Source organism: Mycteria americana, chromosome 1 (assembly GCF_035582795.1).
Source record: "Mycteria americana isolate JAX WOST 10 ecotype Jacksonville Zoo and Gardens chromosome 1, USCA_MyAme_1.0, whole genome shotgun sequence".
In the NCBI taxonomy this organism is placed as follows: domain Eukaryota; kingdom Metazoa; phylum Chordata; class Aves; order Ciconiiformes; family Ciconiidae; genus Mycteria; species Mycteria americana.
The window spans coordinates 210,609,461-210,628,669 of NC_134365.1; the positions used below are offsets into that span (position 1 = coordinate 210,609,461).

At 51.0% G+C, this 19,209-nt stretch overlaps 1 protein-coding gene across 2 annotated transcripts in view; it reads right to left on the reverse strand.

The window, feature by feature from the left end:
- AMOTL1 (angiomotin like 1) overlaps positions 1–14,713 on the reverse strand; it is a 76,804-nt gene extending 62,091 nt beyond the window's left edge. Inside the window, exons 1-3 of one of the 2 annotated variants that reach the window (XM_075491084.1) lie at positions 14,516–14,706; positions 7,701–7,836; positions 4,858–4,908 (exon numbers count right to left, since the gene is read on the reverse strand). In XM_075491084.1, the coding sequence (XP_075347199.1) occupies positions 4,858–4,908; positions 7,701–7,785 (136 nt within the window). In that variant the 5' untranslated portion in view covers positions 7,786–7,836; positions 14,516–14,706. Of the gene's footprint in view, positions 1–4,857; positions 4,909–7,700; positions 7,837–14,515 lie in introns of both variants that reach the window. The other variant, XM_075491085.1, reaches the window with a different exon arrangement.
- Between the last annotated feature and the right edge of the window lie 4,496 nt (positions 14,714–19,209).

Sequence of the window (19,209 nt, forward strand, 5' to 3'; positions counted from 1 at the left end):
CGAAGCAGTCTGCACATGTTCCCTGTTCGGAGAGTTTCTCTCTCCCTGACCTCACTTTCTCCACAGCCAGAAATTCCACCTTGGGACTTGCCAAGGAGACAATGCAGCATTCCTCTGCTGGGCCACAAAGCAAGTGTGAAATGTTCTGTTTTAATCATTTACAGAACAAAAGGAACACAACAGTCACTGTCTGATTCATATCTGCTGAAATCCAGCAGCCAAAGCTGTGGGAGAGGAGAGACAGATGAAGAACGGAAAGGAAGAGGAGGTGTGGGTTTGGTTTGTTTTTTCCTTCTGGTTAGTCACTGTGGACCTAAGGAAAGACAAGAAGGACCACGTTGGATTATACTGAAGTTTAAGAGCCCCCGGTGTCCTCTCTCTGACATGGCCTCTGGTAGATGACTGCAGAGAAAATACAGTCAAGAACAGTACAAGCACAAATGCTGTTTCCTCTAGTACGTGATCCCGTTTCCCTTCCTGAGCCAGAAGTTGTAGCTGCATCATCAGGTTTAAGAGCCTTTCATAGACCTTTCTTCCATGACGTTTGCTAATCACTTTTTGAGCCCATTCATAGTTTTGGCACCCTTGACATCCTGTGGCAGCGAGTTGCACAATGCAATTGTGTGCTGTGTGAAGACATCCTTCCTTTGGGTTGTTTTAAGCCTTTCCTTATTTCACAGAATCACAGACTGCTTGAGGTTGGCAGGGGCCTCTGGAGGTCATCTGGTCCAACCCCCCTGCTCAAGCAGGGCCACCCAGAGCCGGTTGCCCAGGACCATGTCCAGACGGCTTTTGAGTATCTCCAAGGATGGAGACTCCACAACCTCCCTGGGCAACCTGTGCCAGCGCTCAGTGACCCTCACAGTAAAAAAGTGTTTCCCGATGTTCAGAGGGAACCTCCTGTGTTTCGGTTTGTGCCCATTGCCAGTGGTCCCTGGGCACCACTGAAAAGAACTTGTCTCTGTCCTCTTTGCATCCTCCCTTCAGGTATTTATATACATTGATGAGATCCCCCAGAGCCTTCCCTTCTCCAGGGTGATGAGACCCAGCTCTCTCAGCCTTTCCTCACAGGACAGATGCTCCAGTCCCTTTATCATCCTTGTGGCCCTTCGCTGGACTGTCTCCAGTATTTTCATGTCTCTCTTGCGTTTATTTACTTCTATGCCATTCATAATTCTTGTACTTCTACCATATCCTCCTTTAAGCATCTCTTTTCCACATCACCGGGTTGTAGTTTACTCAGTGTTTGCTTTCACAGAAGCTGCTCTGTCCCTCGGTCACCTTTGCCTCCCTTGGCTGCTACTTCTCCAGGGAACCTCAGAAATGTGCTCAGTGCTGAAGGTACGGGTGAGCCATGCACTGACTTACACAGCAGCAGACCACACAGAGGTTTCCAAAGGCTGGGCATGGCAAGCAGAACACCAGTCTTTAAGACAAGGAGAGAAAGAAGAGTTAGGAAGTGATTTCCCAGTCATTGTTAATTCCATCCTTGGAAGCACTGGAACGACCAAAGGCTTTGCAAACATACAGGAAAGGAGGATATGAGTAATAGCCAGCGCAGATTCAGCAAGAACAGAGCTGGTCAGACTCATTTAATCTTCTGCGATGAGGTAACAAGCCTTGTAGATGAGGGGGGAGGTGCAGATGCCATATATGTTGGCATATAAGTAAGGCTTGTCATACTGTGTCATATGGTACCACTACGAGCAAGAGAGGGACGCCTGGACTAGGAGAAAGTATGACTGGTCAAAACCCTTCTTGGAGCTTAGTTACTCATGGCATGAGGCGACGCAAAAAGCCTCTTGTAAATCTGGTTCTGATCAGCATTTCCACAAATGACTCAAAATCCAAGCACGGCTTTTTACGTTTGCAGTTGACAGCAGGCTGGGAAAGCTGCCAGAAAGCTGGACGCAGGACTAGCGGTCAAGGCAGACTTGATAAGCAGGAAAAAAAAGATGTGATCCAGTGATCCTCCATTGGGATCCTCCTCCAGCCCCCGCACAGAGGACAAGACACTCTCAGTCTGGCCCATGGAAGGGCTTTTCCCTGCTTATGCATGCCTTTGGCAGCACAATGCGTAATTGGCTTAAATTACAGAAATTTAATTAGACGCCAGGAAAACCCTTCCAGTGCAGTGAAGCCCTGGGGTGGATTGCCTGGGAAGGCTGCTAGGACAGGTTGGTCCTCCGTGTGGGGTGATGGGTGACCAGGAGGTGCCAGTCCTGCCGTCAGGCAGAAGAGAGGTGTAGCTGACCTCTTGAAGTCCTGCTCAGACCTGCTTTTCTGTGATTTTTATGGTGATGATGCTTTGTTACGATATTGATGTTTTGTCTCAGGATGTTGTTATTATAATGCTGCTTTATTCTCTGCTCCTCTACTAATAACTCCTGCTGTTCAGGTGGCTGGTTTGACCAGGGCTGATTATTTTTGACCTGGTGTTCTCAGGCCCTGGTTACATGATCACTTCAACACAGCATAAATCTGAGCTGCTACTGGGATGGTCTTGTCCTCTCCCCCTCCAACACGTGCTTGCTCTCACCCCCTGGCTTGCCTGGCACCACAGACCACGCAGCTGCGCATGACTCAGGTCAGGAGACTGATCCAGCTGAAAACTCACCAGCCGGGAGGGAGGCAAGAGGAGAGATCAGTTTTCCATTACTTGTTCTGCTATCTCACATCCTTTGTCTGTCTTCTCTACCTTGGATGGAGCAATCACGTCTGTGCTGTGTTTGGAAAGCAGAGTGGAAATGTAAGGTGATACAAGCACTGGTTTGAATAATCTTTTCCAGACTGAGGGATGTCTACTACTGCTGTGCAGAGGAAAGCGGTGTCCGAGCAGCTCCTGCTGCCCCTCGGCTGGGAGCAGGGCTGTGCGCAAGCCCTGGGAGATGCCAACCACCAAGGCAATGGAGGCAATGGATCACGCTGGATGGCACAGACTATTTCCCCATTAACACAACGAGGATGCCAGGAAGCCGCTTGTCCCATGTTACAGCCCTGATCCCTGCCTCTCCAGGGTCCTGCCCCTTGACCAGGGGTCACCACGAGCCTCATTTCGCACATCTAAAACATCTGTCTAGCTACATTGTCATCTAGGTACATAGCTACATTTGCACATCTAAAACATCTGTCTGCATTTCTTTGCTACTCAGCTAAAACCAACCAAATCTTGTTATTTGGGAGAGGAAGCTTGTTCTTTGTCACTGAATACATTTGCTAAGACTTGGAGGGTTTGCCAAGGTTAGGAGAAGTGGGCGTGTGTCACTGAGGGAAGGCACCGGTCAAGGGATAAGATGAAGAAGCTCAAGAAGAAAAGGAGCTGGTGGAAGCTGTGTCACAGAAAATGCATTTTCAAGTTACTTGACTTGTTTTAACAGCAATCGGGTAATGAATGAGGCAGCCAAGGGAAGGCTTTTGGCTTTATTCCATTCCCTGTTAGACAATCCTCTGGGTGAAGGCATGTCAGAGCAGTCTCTATCCTGACACCAAGTGGAGAGAGCTCACAAGGACTCCTTTAAAATACCATCAAGTGTATGAGACTGCTGGTGAGGACAGCCGCCGGCCCAGCCACCCCTTCAAGCACCAGCGAGACATCATACAGTTTATGGGCTTTTTTGTAGGTATAGGAATTTTTTTAAGATCCTGGCTCTTAGCAGCAGAGGTTTACAGCAGAGATAGTTACACATGATATAAATCACCGTTCTGGGCTCCTGCAGTTTTTACCCTCCTACCCCAAATTTCCACCAGTGCCACATATGGTGAGCAGCCCAGTGTGTGCATGCAGAGCATCCTTACTGGGGACACGGTGGGTTCCAGAGCGGCGGGGAAGTTGCAGAATCACAGACTGGTTGAGGTTGGCAGGGACCTCTGGAGGTCATCTGTCCAACCCCTCTGCTCAAGCAGGGCCACCTAGAGCTGACCACCCAGAACCATGTCCAGACAGCTTTTGAATATCTCCAAGGATGGAGAATTCATTGCCCTGAAAGTGAAGAGGAGGGTGCCTTTTCCTTGGGAGGAAGGGCTAGTGCTCGGTTGTGTAAGGTGACGGGCATTGCAGTGGGCAGGGGTGGTCCCACCATGCTGCTGAAAAGCAAGGAAAGGTGCACAGACCTGAGCCCGGCGTCTCTCCCAACACATCTAATTCGCACTTTCCCCCATGCTCCGTCTCCAGCCTTCCCCCATTTTCTCAGGAGGAGCTGGGGGCTTGATTTCCCCCTTCCCTGCACATCAGACCTCCTGCAGAAGCTTCCCAGCGTGCAGCTCAGGTCCTCACCCCCACCTTACCTTGAGCACCTCTAACTCCTCCTGAGCAACACATCTTTTTTGACCTTGGCCCTGGGATTAAGGGGAGATCACTGCCAGATAGGGCTCCCCCATGGATTCAGCCTCTGAAGCCTTCAGCTTCCCACGCCCATGTTTTCTCCCTGGGTGTCTTACTCTTCATTCTCGCTTTACACACCTCTACTTCTGCCTCCCAGGGGGAAAAAAACCCTTCATTGAGTTGCAAGGCACCAGAAAGTCACAGAAGCTCCAGTGCCAGCCACGGGCTAAACCTCAAAACCCCAGCCAAGAAGCAGCAGCATCCAAGAGTGCTCTGCACCAGAAAGGTGACAGCTTCTCTCCCAGGAAAAAAAAAATCCCCATCAATTTAACACAGAAAGGTACTAAACACATCTAGCATCGAGCTTTCCCATCCCTCTGGTGTATGGCATTCAAAAGCAACACAGAAAGGAGGCACCAGAGGTGATGAATTTATGCAGTGGAAAGCATTCAGTGGTTGCCCTGTGTTTTAAGTCATCTCCTAATTACTTTGCATAGGAAAAAAGGAAGAGGAAACTGTATCACACATGGACTTACCCAGCTGATCCAGAGCAAAGATGGCTGGGGCACCTTCGGAGAGCTCATTGTCTGAGGGAAGAAGAACAAATGCTTGGAAAGGTCAGCTGGAGAGGGAGGTGTGGAGAGCTGGGGCGACAACGCTGTTTTAATCACACTGCAGATAAGCCCCTGCTCAGCTTGCTTCCAGTTCACCCCGGACGGCCTTTATATGTGTGTTTCTTTTAAGCCAGCTGTTATTGAAAAACCTTGGAGTCAGCTCAAGACGAAGACTTGGCAGGATGAACCCTTATCCCCCTCCAGCACTGCCAAAGAGCAAGAGCTCTGCTGCCCTGTCTCTGCCCACGCTGGGATCCCCCGGCTGTGCTCCCCTTTTCAGCCGTGCCATTGCTCTCCACTCCCTTTCCCCGGCTCACCTGGGTCTCAGGGCACGGCCAGGAGCATCCTGCCTGCAGCAACGCTCTCCTGCATGCTACAGCCTCCTCCCACTGGGGTAGGTGTAACCAGCGGGAGTAGGAAAATGCTTCAGCTGGGATTTTTCAGAGGCTGAGCAAACCCTTGAGTCATCTGACGATATTGCTGTAAGTCAGTGCCTGTGGCAGGTTAGACCATGAGCTCTGGAAACTCCTGAGCCGGTGGCATCTCTCACCGAAAGCTCGTGGGAGATTATTTTGGATCCCAAGGCCAATCCCACCACGAGCCCACCCATCCTCGCCTGCTTCCAGCTGTGGACCAGGGCACACAGGGATCCCTCACTGCCAGAAGGACCTGCAACCACATAGGAGCACGTGGCCAAGTGTTAAATGGCATTTGTGCCTTGGAGTTGGTGGGGGTTTCTTTATTTTCAAACATTTATTTCAATGTCAAAATGCTGCTAAATTGCAGAAATTCAATGCAATTTAAAGAAAATAAAATACATTTGCAGAGAGTGGGTTATTTCCTATTGGGTTTTGGGTTTTTTTCCTTTCATAGAATCATAGAATCATAGAATCATTTAGGTTGGAAAAGACCTTTAAGATCATCAAGTCCAACCATTAACCTAACACTGCCAAGTCCACCACTACACCATGTCCCTAAGCACCACATCTCCACGCCTTTTAAATACCTCCAAGGATGGTGACTCCACCACTTCCCTGGGCAGCCTGTTCCAATGCTTGATAACCCTTTCGGTGAAGAAATTTTTCCTAATATCCAGTCTAAACCTCCCCTGGCACAACATTGGTTCAGTGCATGGGTTAGACTAAAAACCCTTTTGGTCTGGAGTCTGTGGACTGCTCCTAGGGGGTTCAGGGAGGATGTTTAAGAAGGGCAGGTGCATGACACCATACAGTAATCCATACCTGTGACATTTCTAAGAGATCTTGCCCCCCACTATAAAATGCTGTTAGGCCCATCATTAGAAAAAGCCATGCGCCACTAGTTTAGGATAACAACAGGCTGCATAAAAAACCAAAGGCCAGTGTATATCCGCATTTAACTGTTCTGGATTTTTATAAACTCCTGACAGCAGCGACTCTGCCCTCCTCTGCATTACACACCCAAGCACAGTCAGATCCCAAACCCAACAGTATAACCCAACCTATAAACGGTAACACAGACCACGCACATGGTGAAGATTTTAGAAAAATAGCAGAAGCAGAGGTTGTTCTAATGGGCAAAAAGGATGGACTGCAGCAAGCATCCCTGTGCTGGTCCCTTGGAGCCACGCTGGGCTGGGTACCTGCAGAAGCAGCAGATGTGCTACCATAAGGATGCCACCCAGTGCTGCTTGGCTGGGGAGACTGCACCCAGGGCTGCTGGGTTGAAAAGCATAAACCTCCTTATTTAATTCAAGTCTCGTGGAAAAGGAGGCAATGACACATCTCGGACTGTCCCCTTCCTCTTCCCCAGGCATCTGGGCTATCAGCAGGAAGCCGAGGGAAACAGATGGAGATAAGTAAAGCATTTTACCGAAGCAAAATGTTTCTGTTCCCAAGGTGCTGTCATCTGGAAGGCTGTGGGTTTGTTTTGGTTTTAGTCCGGGGCACAGCGTGTCCCAGCCAAGGAAGGAGCTTTGCCCAAGGAGGGGCAGCTTGGGCTGGCCTGGGGGACGGGCACCTCCGGTGACAAAGATGAGCTGGGGCTGAGCAGGGAGCACATGTGGCTGCTTCTGCCAAATGTTCAAATGGGGATTAAAGATCAAATTACAGCAGCTGGCTGGAAATTAGGTAGAGATGAATCGAGAGAGGAAATAGTTCTGCTGGCTGTTTCCCATTGCATCTGCCCTGAGTGCTTTCCTGAGACTGGCAATTTCTGGAGACCGAAGGACCCCAGCCTTGGGCTGGGCGGTCTTGTGTCATGCTAAGGTGGGCTGAAACCTTGAATGGTCCTGCACAGGGAGCCCCAGCCGGGGCAGCCCTCAGCCCTCCTCTCACTGCCGGGCAGCGTGTCTCCCTGGAGCCATCCTAAATTGTCCCACGCAAATATGATTGAAGAGAGAAGGGGGTATTTTACTAGCTCTCCTCCTCACTCCTCCCCAGCCACTGTCATCTGCAGAGTCCTGCTTGTGGAGAATGAGGGTGGTAACATCTAGCACAAGTGGCATATCAACTTGCCAAAAGGTGGGTATTGGGTTTTTTTTGGCAAAAGGCCACTCCAGAGAAGGAAGACAAGCCACAGATCGAGTGCCTGTGTCAGTGTGCCATCTCCTGGCAAGACACTGCAGTTTGGGTCAGACCTTTCCCACCTTCATGCTGACTACTGCCTTGCTCTGGACATAGCCCAGCAAAACCCCTGGGACCACTGCACAGTGAAGGGCAGCAGCACATCAGGAAGGCTCCCAGGACATTCACTGGGTGGACTGAAAACCAGCAATCATGTCCTACCTCCTTTCACACTGGCAAAGGGGTGGATCCCACCATGAGACAACCAGTTGGTTTCATCCAGCTTCCAGTTTTCACCAGGGTCCATCTCTGATCTGCAGCATCAAAGATCTGCTTGCAATGCCTCCTGCTGCTCTCTCTGGGGAATAACCAGAAGATACTCTCAGTGCCTGTCGTGGTCCGCACCATAGCCAGCTATTGAGAAGCTTCCCTCAGCAGAGGAAAATGTCAATATTTCAGGAAAAAAAGGAAAACAAAAAAACCGCATGGCTCACAGGGGACTGTTGGACCAAGGAGTAGCTGACTCTGCCAGGCCTTGACTTATCACATCGACAAGTCTCCCTGCTGTGTCAAAAGGCCACTGATGCTTGGACCTCTTCCATTTTCTGTTGTCAGTCTGACCAACACCGAGAAATTCCTAATCCCTCACAATATTTGCAGGGATGGGGTTTCATTTCTGAGCAGGGCGACACTCGGGGATGAGAGTCTCGGCTCTACGTGCCCAGCCTGACCGCACCCCGGGGTCCCAGCTGGCGAGGGGAGCAGGCAGGGATGCTGGCCCTTGCTCTCACGTCACAGCCCCTCCATGGACAGGAGTTACAGGCTGGGAGTTATCGGTTACACATTACTAGCAGTGATGTGGTAGTAGTGCTAGTAGTGGATGGCTAGTAGTGGTAGTGATGCTACCACTGTCTGCTTGGCTCTGGCAGCTGCCCCAGCCCTGGAGCAGTGGCTGTGAGCCACCAGGAAAGGATGGAGATTATTGAGCAGTTAAAGCTGGAGCTCCTAACCCCAAGAACTCCCTTTCTGGTGTAGACACTGAATTATTTTCCTGTCTATCAGCCATTCGGTGCTACCTACAGGCTTGCTGCAGCTGGGAGTCCATGGGAATACGTGGAGGCATTTTCCCTCCCTGACCCCTTGGACCTGTGCATCCCTGGCAGGGTAAGCACACAGAGGCATTTCAGGATTACATGGATTTAGGAGGGAATAGAGTCCTTCCAGTGTCAACAACCTCTAATTTATCAGGGAAGCTCACATCAGTGTTGGGATGCAACAAAAAGTTGCTGCAGCGCTTTTTTGCCTCTGTGGGAAGATGCTGAAGAGGAGGTGACAACAGGGACTTTCCCTAATGTCATCTGAGCCAAACCTAGACCCCAAATGGCACTGACGGAGCTGGCTTCATGGCACCGATGGAGCTGGTTTCATGGCACCGATGGAGCTGGTTTCACGGCAAAGTGAGTCCTCTGGGACCCACCACGCTGGAAACTGTGCATCTCTGCTCAGCTCTTGATTTTCATCATCATCATTTGTAGGAATTTGTTTTAATTTAATGCTCTGAATTCAGGGTGCTCCTGGGAGGGACAGGCGGGTAGCAATGGAGGGACACCATCACACCAGCACCATTTCCTTAGGAAACCAGGCAAAGAAAGAGATGGGTGGGCCCTGTCCCCATGGGGAAGCGAAGCATGGCCAAGCCACACCATTGCATTTCCCAAGCACTGGCACACCCCAGTCACCATCCCATCGGGGGGAAATGCCGGAGCTGGGGGGCCTGCGGGAAGGGGCAGCAGCCCCACATCAGGGTATCACCTCGGTGGCTACCGGCCCGAGCCCCTGCCCCAGCGTGCTGCTGGGTCTCACCAGGGTGAATCATGGCTGTGCCGGTGCTTCCCTGGCCAGCCAGACCTGCGAGAGGTCATTTCACGTGGTCTCTTGCTCAACACTTTAATTAAGTAGAATTAAATACTTGTGCGTATGCATTTGCTGAGCAGCAAACAGGACCTGTCACTGCTGCATGCAGGCGGAGCTCGACTGGGGTTTTTTGATGTAGCAAATTCACCCAAAGGGCGATTAATAGGTACGGAGACTGTGAGTGGATTTGGGTTGAATATGTAATGAGTTTTAGCTGAAAGAGGAGAAAAAAAGTTCTGAGAAAAGCTGCGAGGCTCCATTTTGACATTTTTAAAATGAAACATTTTTTGTTGTTGTTTCAAATGACGTTTTTAGTTTGGAAGTGACCTAGTTTGCTTTTTCTTTTCTTTTTTTTCTTTTTTAAAGTTATGAAAAGTACTAAATAATCTCAAACCAGAATGTTTCGTGCAATGCTTATGAAAAGAAATCAAAGAAGAAAAGAAACATTCTCCTTTAGGGGGTAACCCAAAACAAAAAGTATTTTCAATTTTTCCGTTCAGCCACTGAAATGAAAAACGTATTATTTGTACAGCTCCACTACTGAAAGGCATCTCGTCAATGTGTACTGCTGGCAATTTATTCTTTCCACCTGCCAAGGGAGAGGTTTGTCTGCAAGTTCAATAAAAGTATAAGAGAGAAAGAACGAAACGGCAATTTATCAACGTAGCATGGAAAATAAAATGGCTTTTCCAGCTTCACTCGTTTCTCTGAAAGAAGGAAAAAGCAAACTTCCAGACCTCAGCTCTTTGCCCGCTGTCCCCCTCTGTTCAGAATCATATAGACATGAATTCGTATAGACACGAGTCCTGAGCTCCCGTCATATAGAAGTTTAATTGCAAATGTAAAACTTCTGACTTTACTGATGCATAAGGTCCAACCAATATTAGAGAAAGCAAAAGCCAAAATTTATTTGGGACAATCATGCTGGCAATGAGAAACACCTAAAAGATCATAAACCTCAGTCATTACTGTAGCTTTGGAGCATCTATCCCTTCCCTTGAGAGCAGAGCTTGGTGCCAGCAGAGGCTGCTGGTGTCAGGTCCTCGGGGCCAGCATCACAGGATCAGGAATAGGTTTGTGGTCCCTGTCTCACCACAGAACATCCATCATGCCCACCCTCCACTGCGGCCACCCAGCAGGATGGGATGGGAGGGAAAGGGATGGGTATGAACACAGACCAGGGCCCACGAGCTGCATTAACGTTCATGCAATAGACTTCTCACTAAAACGCAAAGCTGAAGAAAGAGGCATTGCCGCTCAGCCTGGTGTCTCACGGGGGCTGGGATTTATGCTCCAGCTGCTTGAAGCGTTCAGCCTTGTTGCAGTCAATAGTCAACACCTATTACCTCCATCTTTTAAGAAGACGACAAATCAAATGTCAGATGTTCCAAAATGCCTGCACGCAGATCCTGTGTTCAGTCTTCATTTAGGGCAGGGGGAGCTCATTTTACACACCTACAGCTTCCACCAGTCCTCTAAGAACAAACAGGATAAGAAAAGACTTGACTCACATTCCTGCTATATGTCATATCCTGATACAATATAAAAAAATAATAGGGGCTGAATGAATTAAGACCCCTTTCACTTCACAGCTTTCACTATACTGCAATAACACCCACACGGATCACAAACCACTGTCCATTTTCAGCCTAACCTGCAAATCTCTTCCAAGCTGCAGAATAAAATAGCATAATATCAGAATGATGATTTCAGCAATATTTTACAACCCCTCTAATCTGTAAGAAGTGGCTGTCAGAGAACAAGCCCCAGCTAAGCTCCTCTTCTGGAGCGTTTCCAGTTTAAGACAATCTGCCACGCAGCCTTTCTGGGCACTCAACAGCTGCATGGGGATTTTTTTTTCTTAGTACCATAAACTGCAGAATTCACACGGCCAGAACAGCAGGAAAATAAAAGTTAATGACCTGAGACTAACCCAGACAGACAAGAGACTAAAGCTTCAAACCCTAAATGCTCCAGCACGCAGGGGCTTGATCTGGAGGACAAGAAGCCGGCAGCGTTTGCCCAAGCACTGCCCTCAAAATTGGCTCCATCCACGTTGCTCACCAAAACCAGGCACTGCTGAGCGGAGATGCAGACGCTGTACGAAGGATCTCCCATTTCTCTGAGCTATCTTATCTCCTTGCATAATGGTTCAACTTCAGAGCTCTAGCTGCATCCACCTGCTTGACTCAAGGTAAAACTCAGTGGCATCTTCCAGAAGATGCTAACTCAGCTACTTCTCCTCTCCTCCAACAGCAATGAAGGAGGGCACAGTTTTGTGAGATGCTCAGTCCAATCTGACCTGGGCACTGCTAGGGCTGGCGACCACCTGGGGCTGGTGATAGCCCTACACCACCTTGCTGGTCCGAGTGCCCAAAGCGGCACACAGGAGCCTTTTGCACTTAATGATTTGTTTGTTTAGATGAACAACCTTTCCGACCCCCTGTAGCACCTAAGAAGAGCTCACATGTGAGCCCTTCTGAGCAGGATCTGGCCCGGGGCACCTGGGCAGTGTGGGGTGCACACAGCTGGTTCCTGGGCAGCAGAGCAGCCCCAAGCCACACCATCACAGGGCTTGGTGACCAGGCCAGGGCGGGTGACTGCAGAGCCACCAGCACGTCCCAGCCCGGTGTAAAGGGGGAGGGAGCATCAGCAGGGACTGGGGCAAGAGAAGGGGCTACACAACAGCTGAGGTGGCCACCGGCCACGGGAGGTCTGGTAGATGGGGCAGCAGGGAGGACACCGAGGAGAGTGGGGTTAAGTATCAGTTTGGCAAGGAAGGGTGGGACAGGGGAGACAAATCTCTGTTTCTGCTCACGTTGCAAACCCTACAGTGGGGGCCGGCCACTGCTAGTGTTTTCCAGCAAGAGAGGGCACCGACCCTGACCTGTGCCTCCAAGCAATTTGTGGGGTTTGGAACAACGTTCGCCACGCCAAAGGGATGAGATGGACAGCCAAGGCAGGACTGAGGCTGAGGCAAGAAGCAGGGACTGAAGAAGGGAGCTTGGTCCAGCTGGAGAAGAGGGAGAGAGCACAGGCAGACTGCGGGAGAAGGTCTGGGGCAGCAGTCTTGCAGCAGCCACACATGGGATTAAATGCTACAAGACAGATCCCTTTCCCTGGGATGTTTCCCAGCACCCTGCAAAAATACTGGGATAGTGACACAGCCTTCCTCTCGTCAGGCATGGGCTGGAAATGTCCAGCCCTGTGCTCACCAAAATGGTACATACATCCTTATGGTGCCTACACGGTAACCCAGGTTCTTCCCACTCCCAATGAGTCCAGAGAACTTAAAGCATCCCCTGACCCTCAGTTTTGCTCAGAGCAAAATTTTTATGTGTCAAAAAGGCCACATATGCCAAATGTGGGAGCAGTGCCGAGGTGAAGTCAAGGTGCTCTTGGGTAGGTATTGCTGCCCTGCGAATGCGTCGCCTTTCTGCACCCACCTCTCCGCAGCTATTCATCTGCCCAAGGGCAACTTGAGCAGCAGTGAGAAGGTCTGACTGAGCCTTGTGGAGCTGAGCAGGGCAGGATCAAGCCTTGGAGAGGGACATCACAAACCCACGTAACTGGGAGCACGATGGCCACAGCGAAGGGCACAAGGTGACGATAAACTGCTTCTCCTGTGCCGCAGAGCTCAGCCTGATGGCTGCCTTTAATCACCCACTGCTGTTCTTTACTGCCTTGGATGTGCTCTCCCTTAATTAGCCCAAAAGGTGACTAATGAGCTATTTGTTAATGCCATCATTCAAAAATCTCTATTTGTAGCTGGTCTGAAAGAGTTTTTTTAAAAAGCGGTGAGTTTCAGCCAACTGGCACAGAGCACGATCACAAGTTAATTACATGATCTCATGGCAGTTATCTCGAACTAATACATCATTAATTTGATCTTATGACAGCTAAAGGAGAAGCCCAGAGCCAAGAAGCACTTGAAGGCTCCACAGTCCCCAGGACAGGAGCCCTTTTTATAAAAGCTGCGGGTTTACACACAGCAGGCACACGTCAGGACAAGCTGCAAGTCATATCGCTCCCCTCGCCACAATGAACAAAAACATTTAGGAGCCAGGAAACCCAGGATCTGCTCTGAAGGGACCCTTCCCAAAAGCACAGCCACCGTCCCCCTGCTTCAGTTCAGGGCTGCAAGGACGGCCAGGGCGGGAAGGGCCTTGGGGGCAGGCTCCCAGCATTGCTCAGGGACCCCAAGGCATTTCTGTATGACGAAGCCCTTTAGGACCTGTCCCAGTCTGGTCTCAGGGGAGTTACTGGCAGGTGGGTAGTTTCAGGTCACCCTTACTGATGGGGACAGGCACTAGAAGCTCCTCTATATCCTCTATGTCCCTTCGGATATAAAGGTAGGAGGCAAATCAATAAATACATCCCTATTTACATGTTATGATTTCATTTGAATAGCTCATCCCTAGCTAGGGACACACATCTACACAGATACCCAGGAACCAGAATAAAAGCTTGAAAAGCTTTGAAAATACGAGCTTCAATTTCAGCCAAGCTCTTACTCTCACTCCTGAGCAAGGGTGTCCCCCGAAACGGTCCCAAAGGAGCTCACAAGCCTGTCCCAGCCGTCCCGCAGGCATGGCGGGATGCCAGGAGCCACCCTGCAGCGCTGCAGGACCACCGGTCTGATGACAAGGTACAGGAGATGCTGGGTGTGCATGTCAACCCAGATTTGGGGTGGTTTTAAGATCTGTAAGGTCCTCCAAGTTACCATGTGCAATAAAATTTCTCTTTCTTACTTCTCTGGTTTTCTTCCAAAATCTGCAAACTGGTTTGCAACCCAACGATTCAAATGTTAAAGCACTTGAAGCAAAGCGTGTGTCTCCCTTTGTGTCTTTTGTAGAGCTGTCTGTGCTAAACAAGCGATAGCAAACACCACCGCACCTCATTTCTGCCAGTTATCTTCACAGGGAATTAGCTGCCAGGTTATTTTAGCCATAACAATCACTTATCTATTTAAGAGAGGATAATTTCTCTGTGCTGTTCCTGTGACCTCTCAGAAAGCACACGACTGCCTTTTTTTTGCATTCATAGTAGAAAGCGTTCCCATTCCAGCCTCAGTTTGGACTAGATCTTTGAAAAAACGGTAAAATAGAAATAGTAAATCTTACCTGACAAAACGCCCGTGATTTCTGCGGTGACAAAAAGCATCTGTGCCTCGGTGCTGCGAGACCAAAGCTTTCTTGGGGAGATGTTTGTCCTCCGTTGGGTAAGGGCTCCACAGGAACTATGCAGCCATTGCCTGGACTTGCTTTGGTTTGGGTAGGTAAGTCACGGGAATTCAGCTGCTCTTGTGTGTTCAAAGAGCTTCAAAATGCTCTACACCACCTATCGGCATTATGGCTCCCACAAGTATGCGAGGTATGCGTTTGCCTTCCTGAGTCATATAATTATCTTTGGGAAAGTAACCCATGGAAGCACAGCAGAGGAAAAAAAAAAACAACTGGCCATGTAAATCCCTTGACAGTTGGTGGTAGCCCTGCAAGGAGATCACCTTGAACAGAGGCTTTGCTAATTCATGTGTCCCAAACGTCAAAGCTAACAGAGATGCTGGCCTGTCCGCTTTCGTTCCTGCCTTCCTTGGCAGTTTGCAGCAGCACGTGCAGGGAGCGCCGAGGAGAAGGAGCGGCACGGTCTCGAAAGCAGCCAGAGTGGTGGAAGAGCTGATCTGAAGTTCGGTGGGTTGCACAGGTTACAGGATGGCTTCTGGCCAGGAGGAAAAGTAGGGTGAAATAGTCCCTGATGACTGCTGTTAATGGAGGCTGAGTCATCGGTGATACAGGCTGAAAAAATGATGTGATGCGGCAGTGTCTGGGCTAGTTACATCTTGATAAGGATGGTGGGTGTCTTCCTGGGTTTTCCGTTGAGTCAGAAGCACCTGGGGAAAGGTGACACCGGGAAGGGGATTTCTGCCATGATCAAATGCCACCTCAGGCAGTCTCAGAAGAGGGATAGATACCACGAGAGAATGGGATACCATGTAGGTGAGCTTCCCAGAGAAGCCCCTTGTGCCAAGCATAAGGGAGGAGAGAAGGCTGAGAATGGAGAGGAAACAGTGAAGGGTCCCTTGATTATAGCATCCTCTTGCAAGGAAGAACATGGGCTTACCATGGAGTGAATGGCTCCAGCAGACGTTCACACCCTGCAATGTTTTGTCAGAGTTGCCAGTTTTCCCAGATGACTTATCACAAGAACATCTCAGAAGTGAAGCTCCAATTTGTGCATGACAGCAGCAAGCTCACTTGAGCGTAGGCAGTCCACGCACCTGAGGCAGATATGAACGGATCTTGGTTTTTGCTCCGGCTCCCAAAAGACCAGCTCCATCCATCATCTTTCTTGACAGCTTACGGTAGTCAGGAGGTGATTTCAAAATTATGAGCTCAGCTGTGAAGGACTTCCAACCACCAAGTTAGACAGAAAACCTCATACCTGGGAGCAAACAGCTCCCATTCCCAGGACCAGGAGGGCTTCAAGCACTGATGTACACTGAATGACAACGAGAAATGTACTGTGCAGCCTTTGGGCCAACTCTGATGGGTGGTCTTTGCTCTTTCCAGCTGGGGCTCGGTTTTATCACCCCATCCCAGCTTTGGCCAGCATTGCCTAATGCCTCCGACAGTATCTGGCTGTGCTTGGCACCTTCGTGCAGCGTGAGCAGGTTGGGACGCTGCCAGGCGTGAGGTGGGTTGCAGGCTGCCTGTGCATTTAGGAAGCCAGTGGGTCCAGGAGCAGCAGACATCAGCTGGAGACCAAAGACCCTCAAAGACCCTCATTCCCACACCTCCTCCAGAGGCATGTCTCAGCTCTGACCACAAAGGAAAAAGCATCCGAGCTCTTACGCTCAAAACGCTCTTAAGAGGCGTTTTGGGGACTGCCAGCACGCGTCCAACTGGTGCCAGCTGCGGTGGCAGCCGATGTGTGGGGTGGTCAAATATTCAGGCTGTGTCACCGCCTGTGTGCAGGTGAGGAGCTGAGAGGAGCCCTGGCTGTGCTGGGATGTCCCAAGGCCATCCTCACATCCAGGCTCACCCACCACAGCTGCAAAGCAGCAGAAAAGCAGCCCTGGAGGTGTCAAAGCTCTCCCACCAAGCCCCTGGGGTGCTGGTGCCCCAGGATGCACCCCGAGGATGGGAATACCCCAAGGCTTCAACTCTACAGTGGGAGACACTTGGAGAAACCACTCCACTTGGGCAGAAGTCAACCAATGGACATATGTGCAACGGAGGCTTTGGATTAAGCTTGCTTTTTCCAAAAAAATCCTACATAGCAGGCCTGTAATTACAGTGACACTGAGTCCTGATGGCTTTTCCAGGCCTGCTGACACGGGGCATGCTCTCACCCTCCTCTCAGCATGTCCGTGCGGGGCTGCGGTCGCCCCGCCATGAGCCATGGTGGGCCCGGCATGAGCCATGGCACAGGCTCATTCGCTCCTGCACAAACATCCTGGAGAGCCAAAACCGCCTTCAGAAAGGTGAGCAGCCGGCGCCGCGTAATTCACGGCGCTCCACGGCTCTTACACTGTGACTCATGAGCTCCCTGGCAGATTTACAGCCGGCGGCACCGATCCGCATCGCAGACAAATGGAGCGGACGGTTGCAGCCCAAGCCAAGCTCCCGGGTGAGACAGGGCGAGTCAGTGACGAGCAGTCATTGCACAGCGTTGCATCTGCTGCAGAAGGGTTTGCCCACAAAGAGGGTGTCTCTCCTCTCTTTCCACCCTGTGCTGGGGACACGGGGTAATGCTGGATGTCACCAGCCTCCAGCCACATCGCCTGAGCCTTGCATCTGGGTGCCCATGTCAAAACTCCCGTTCCTCTCAGCTTGTCCTGCTCACCACTTCTTCTGAACTGGTGGGGGAAAGGGCTTCACACTGGGGCCTGTCTTCTGCTAAACATCTGCCCAGCTGCAAGCACTGCGCTTCCCCAAAAGAGCGGAGTGAATGGAGACAGAGGGTCACACCAGGCAACAGGACGAGAAAGGCCATCCCACTGCGGTTGGCAAATTCTGTCTGAAAACAGACACTTTTTCCTAGGAAAGCCTTTCTGGGCACCACCTTGCAGGGCAGCTGAGGGAGGAGCTGGGTGGGAGCTCGTCCCTGTCCCGAACACTGGTGGGGTGCTGCACCGCTGCCTCTCAAGCAGCAGCAGAGCCTCGTGGCCGAGGGCTGGTTTGTCCCCCGTCCCCGCGCCCTGGGCACTGCCCTACGCACATCATGCTCTCCCATTCAGTAACACTGCTGGGTTACCTGCGCCGAGCGAGGGAGAGGAGGGAAGGGTGGCTGGTGGGAGGAAGGAGATAAGTCCCGGGCCAGTCGCAGGCAGCAGGGAGTCTCAGGTTACTCGTGGGGCAGGCGGAGACGGGCGGCAGCTCTTGGGTTATTCGGTGGTGGGAGAGTCAGAGCGGAGCTCTGTCTCACCGGGACCCCAACAGGCACCATAGCCATAGTCATAATAATTTGCTCCCTGGTGAAGGACAAGAGCAGGCTGAGGAAGCTTCTTTGCTCAAAAACCAAAGTACATCATTCAGTGCAATAGAGGCTCGGGCAGGATCTCTGCTGGCAGATGGGAAACACTTTAGCTTTTTTGTTTAAGCTGCAGTATTTTTCAGAGAGCTGAGTTAGACATATTTACAGCACTCTCTTCAGAGGAAGCTGCTTTTGGAGATGTCACTCTGTGCTAAACAAAATCAGAGCTCCGCAGGGAAAAATAAAGAGGGAATCCAACTGGCATCCCGTCAAATGGCTTCCCCAGGACCAGACAAGAGCAGAAAAGGGGTTAGTAAGGGGGTGGGGGTGTTGGCGATTGTGGGAGGAATTACATGGCAAAACCAGACCTCAGCGGCCCGTGTAAAGGATGCCTTATTCTTCCCTCCCTCCCTGGCTACATATAGGGGATATGGCAGCCTGCACCTGGTCTGGCTTCTAATCTGTCCTCCTTCAGTTCAGGGTTAACCCAGCACCTTTGCTCCCTGCAGCTCACCCACGCACGGCTCTGACCTCCCCCGGTCCTGTATTTCGCCATCCAAAGGCAAGCCCATGCTCGCTCCCGGCTCAGCTGGCACCCGGTGTGCCTCTCCCCGGGCTTCAGGGGCACGGCTGCCGGCTTCCCCAGCCCCAGCTCCATCGGCGAAAGATGCTGGCACTCAGGAGGTGCTGGAGTGTGGCCCCCGGGTCCCGGCTGACCACCTACCTGGCCTTGTGGCATGCATGCTGGACAGACGCACAGACGGATGCTCGTTGATGGTTTCAGATGGGTGCAAGAGAGAAGACTCAAGTCTTGCTTGGGTAGGCTGGGATATTTACAGAGCAGACCAAGTGGGACCTCGAGAGGACAGTAAGCCACGAGCTTGCTCGTGTCTACCACATAAAAGGGAGAGTGAAAGCCCCGCTGTGGTGGTGGGGAGAAGAGAAATAAATCTCCCTCCTCCTTTCTCTAAGAGAAGTAAGTCTTTTTACCCCCAAGACTCCAGTGCCAGTTTATGAGGGTATGATCTCTGCCCCCAGGGTCAGTCGTGGCACAGACGCCTAATGTCTTGCCGCTGGGGTCAAAGAAATGCATCCATCAGCCGCTTTCTTCCAGTTTTCTCCTGGCTGCCCGCCCTTCCCTGCAAATTATGCAGTGAGATGCTGCGGTCACCTCCCACCCCGCATCCTCTGTGGGTCCCTCCTCTAATTGCAGGAGGACCTGGATGCGTTCAGGTCTCAGCCCTGCCTGATGCAGGGTCCCCTCTGCCTGCTGGCACGGGAGGAGCCAGGGCTGCTCACTGGCCGTGAGGATGGCACAATCATAAGCCCCCACCACTTCATT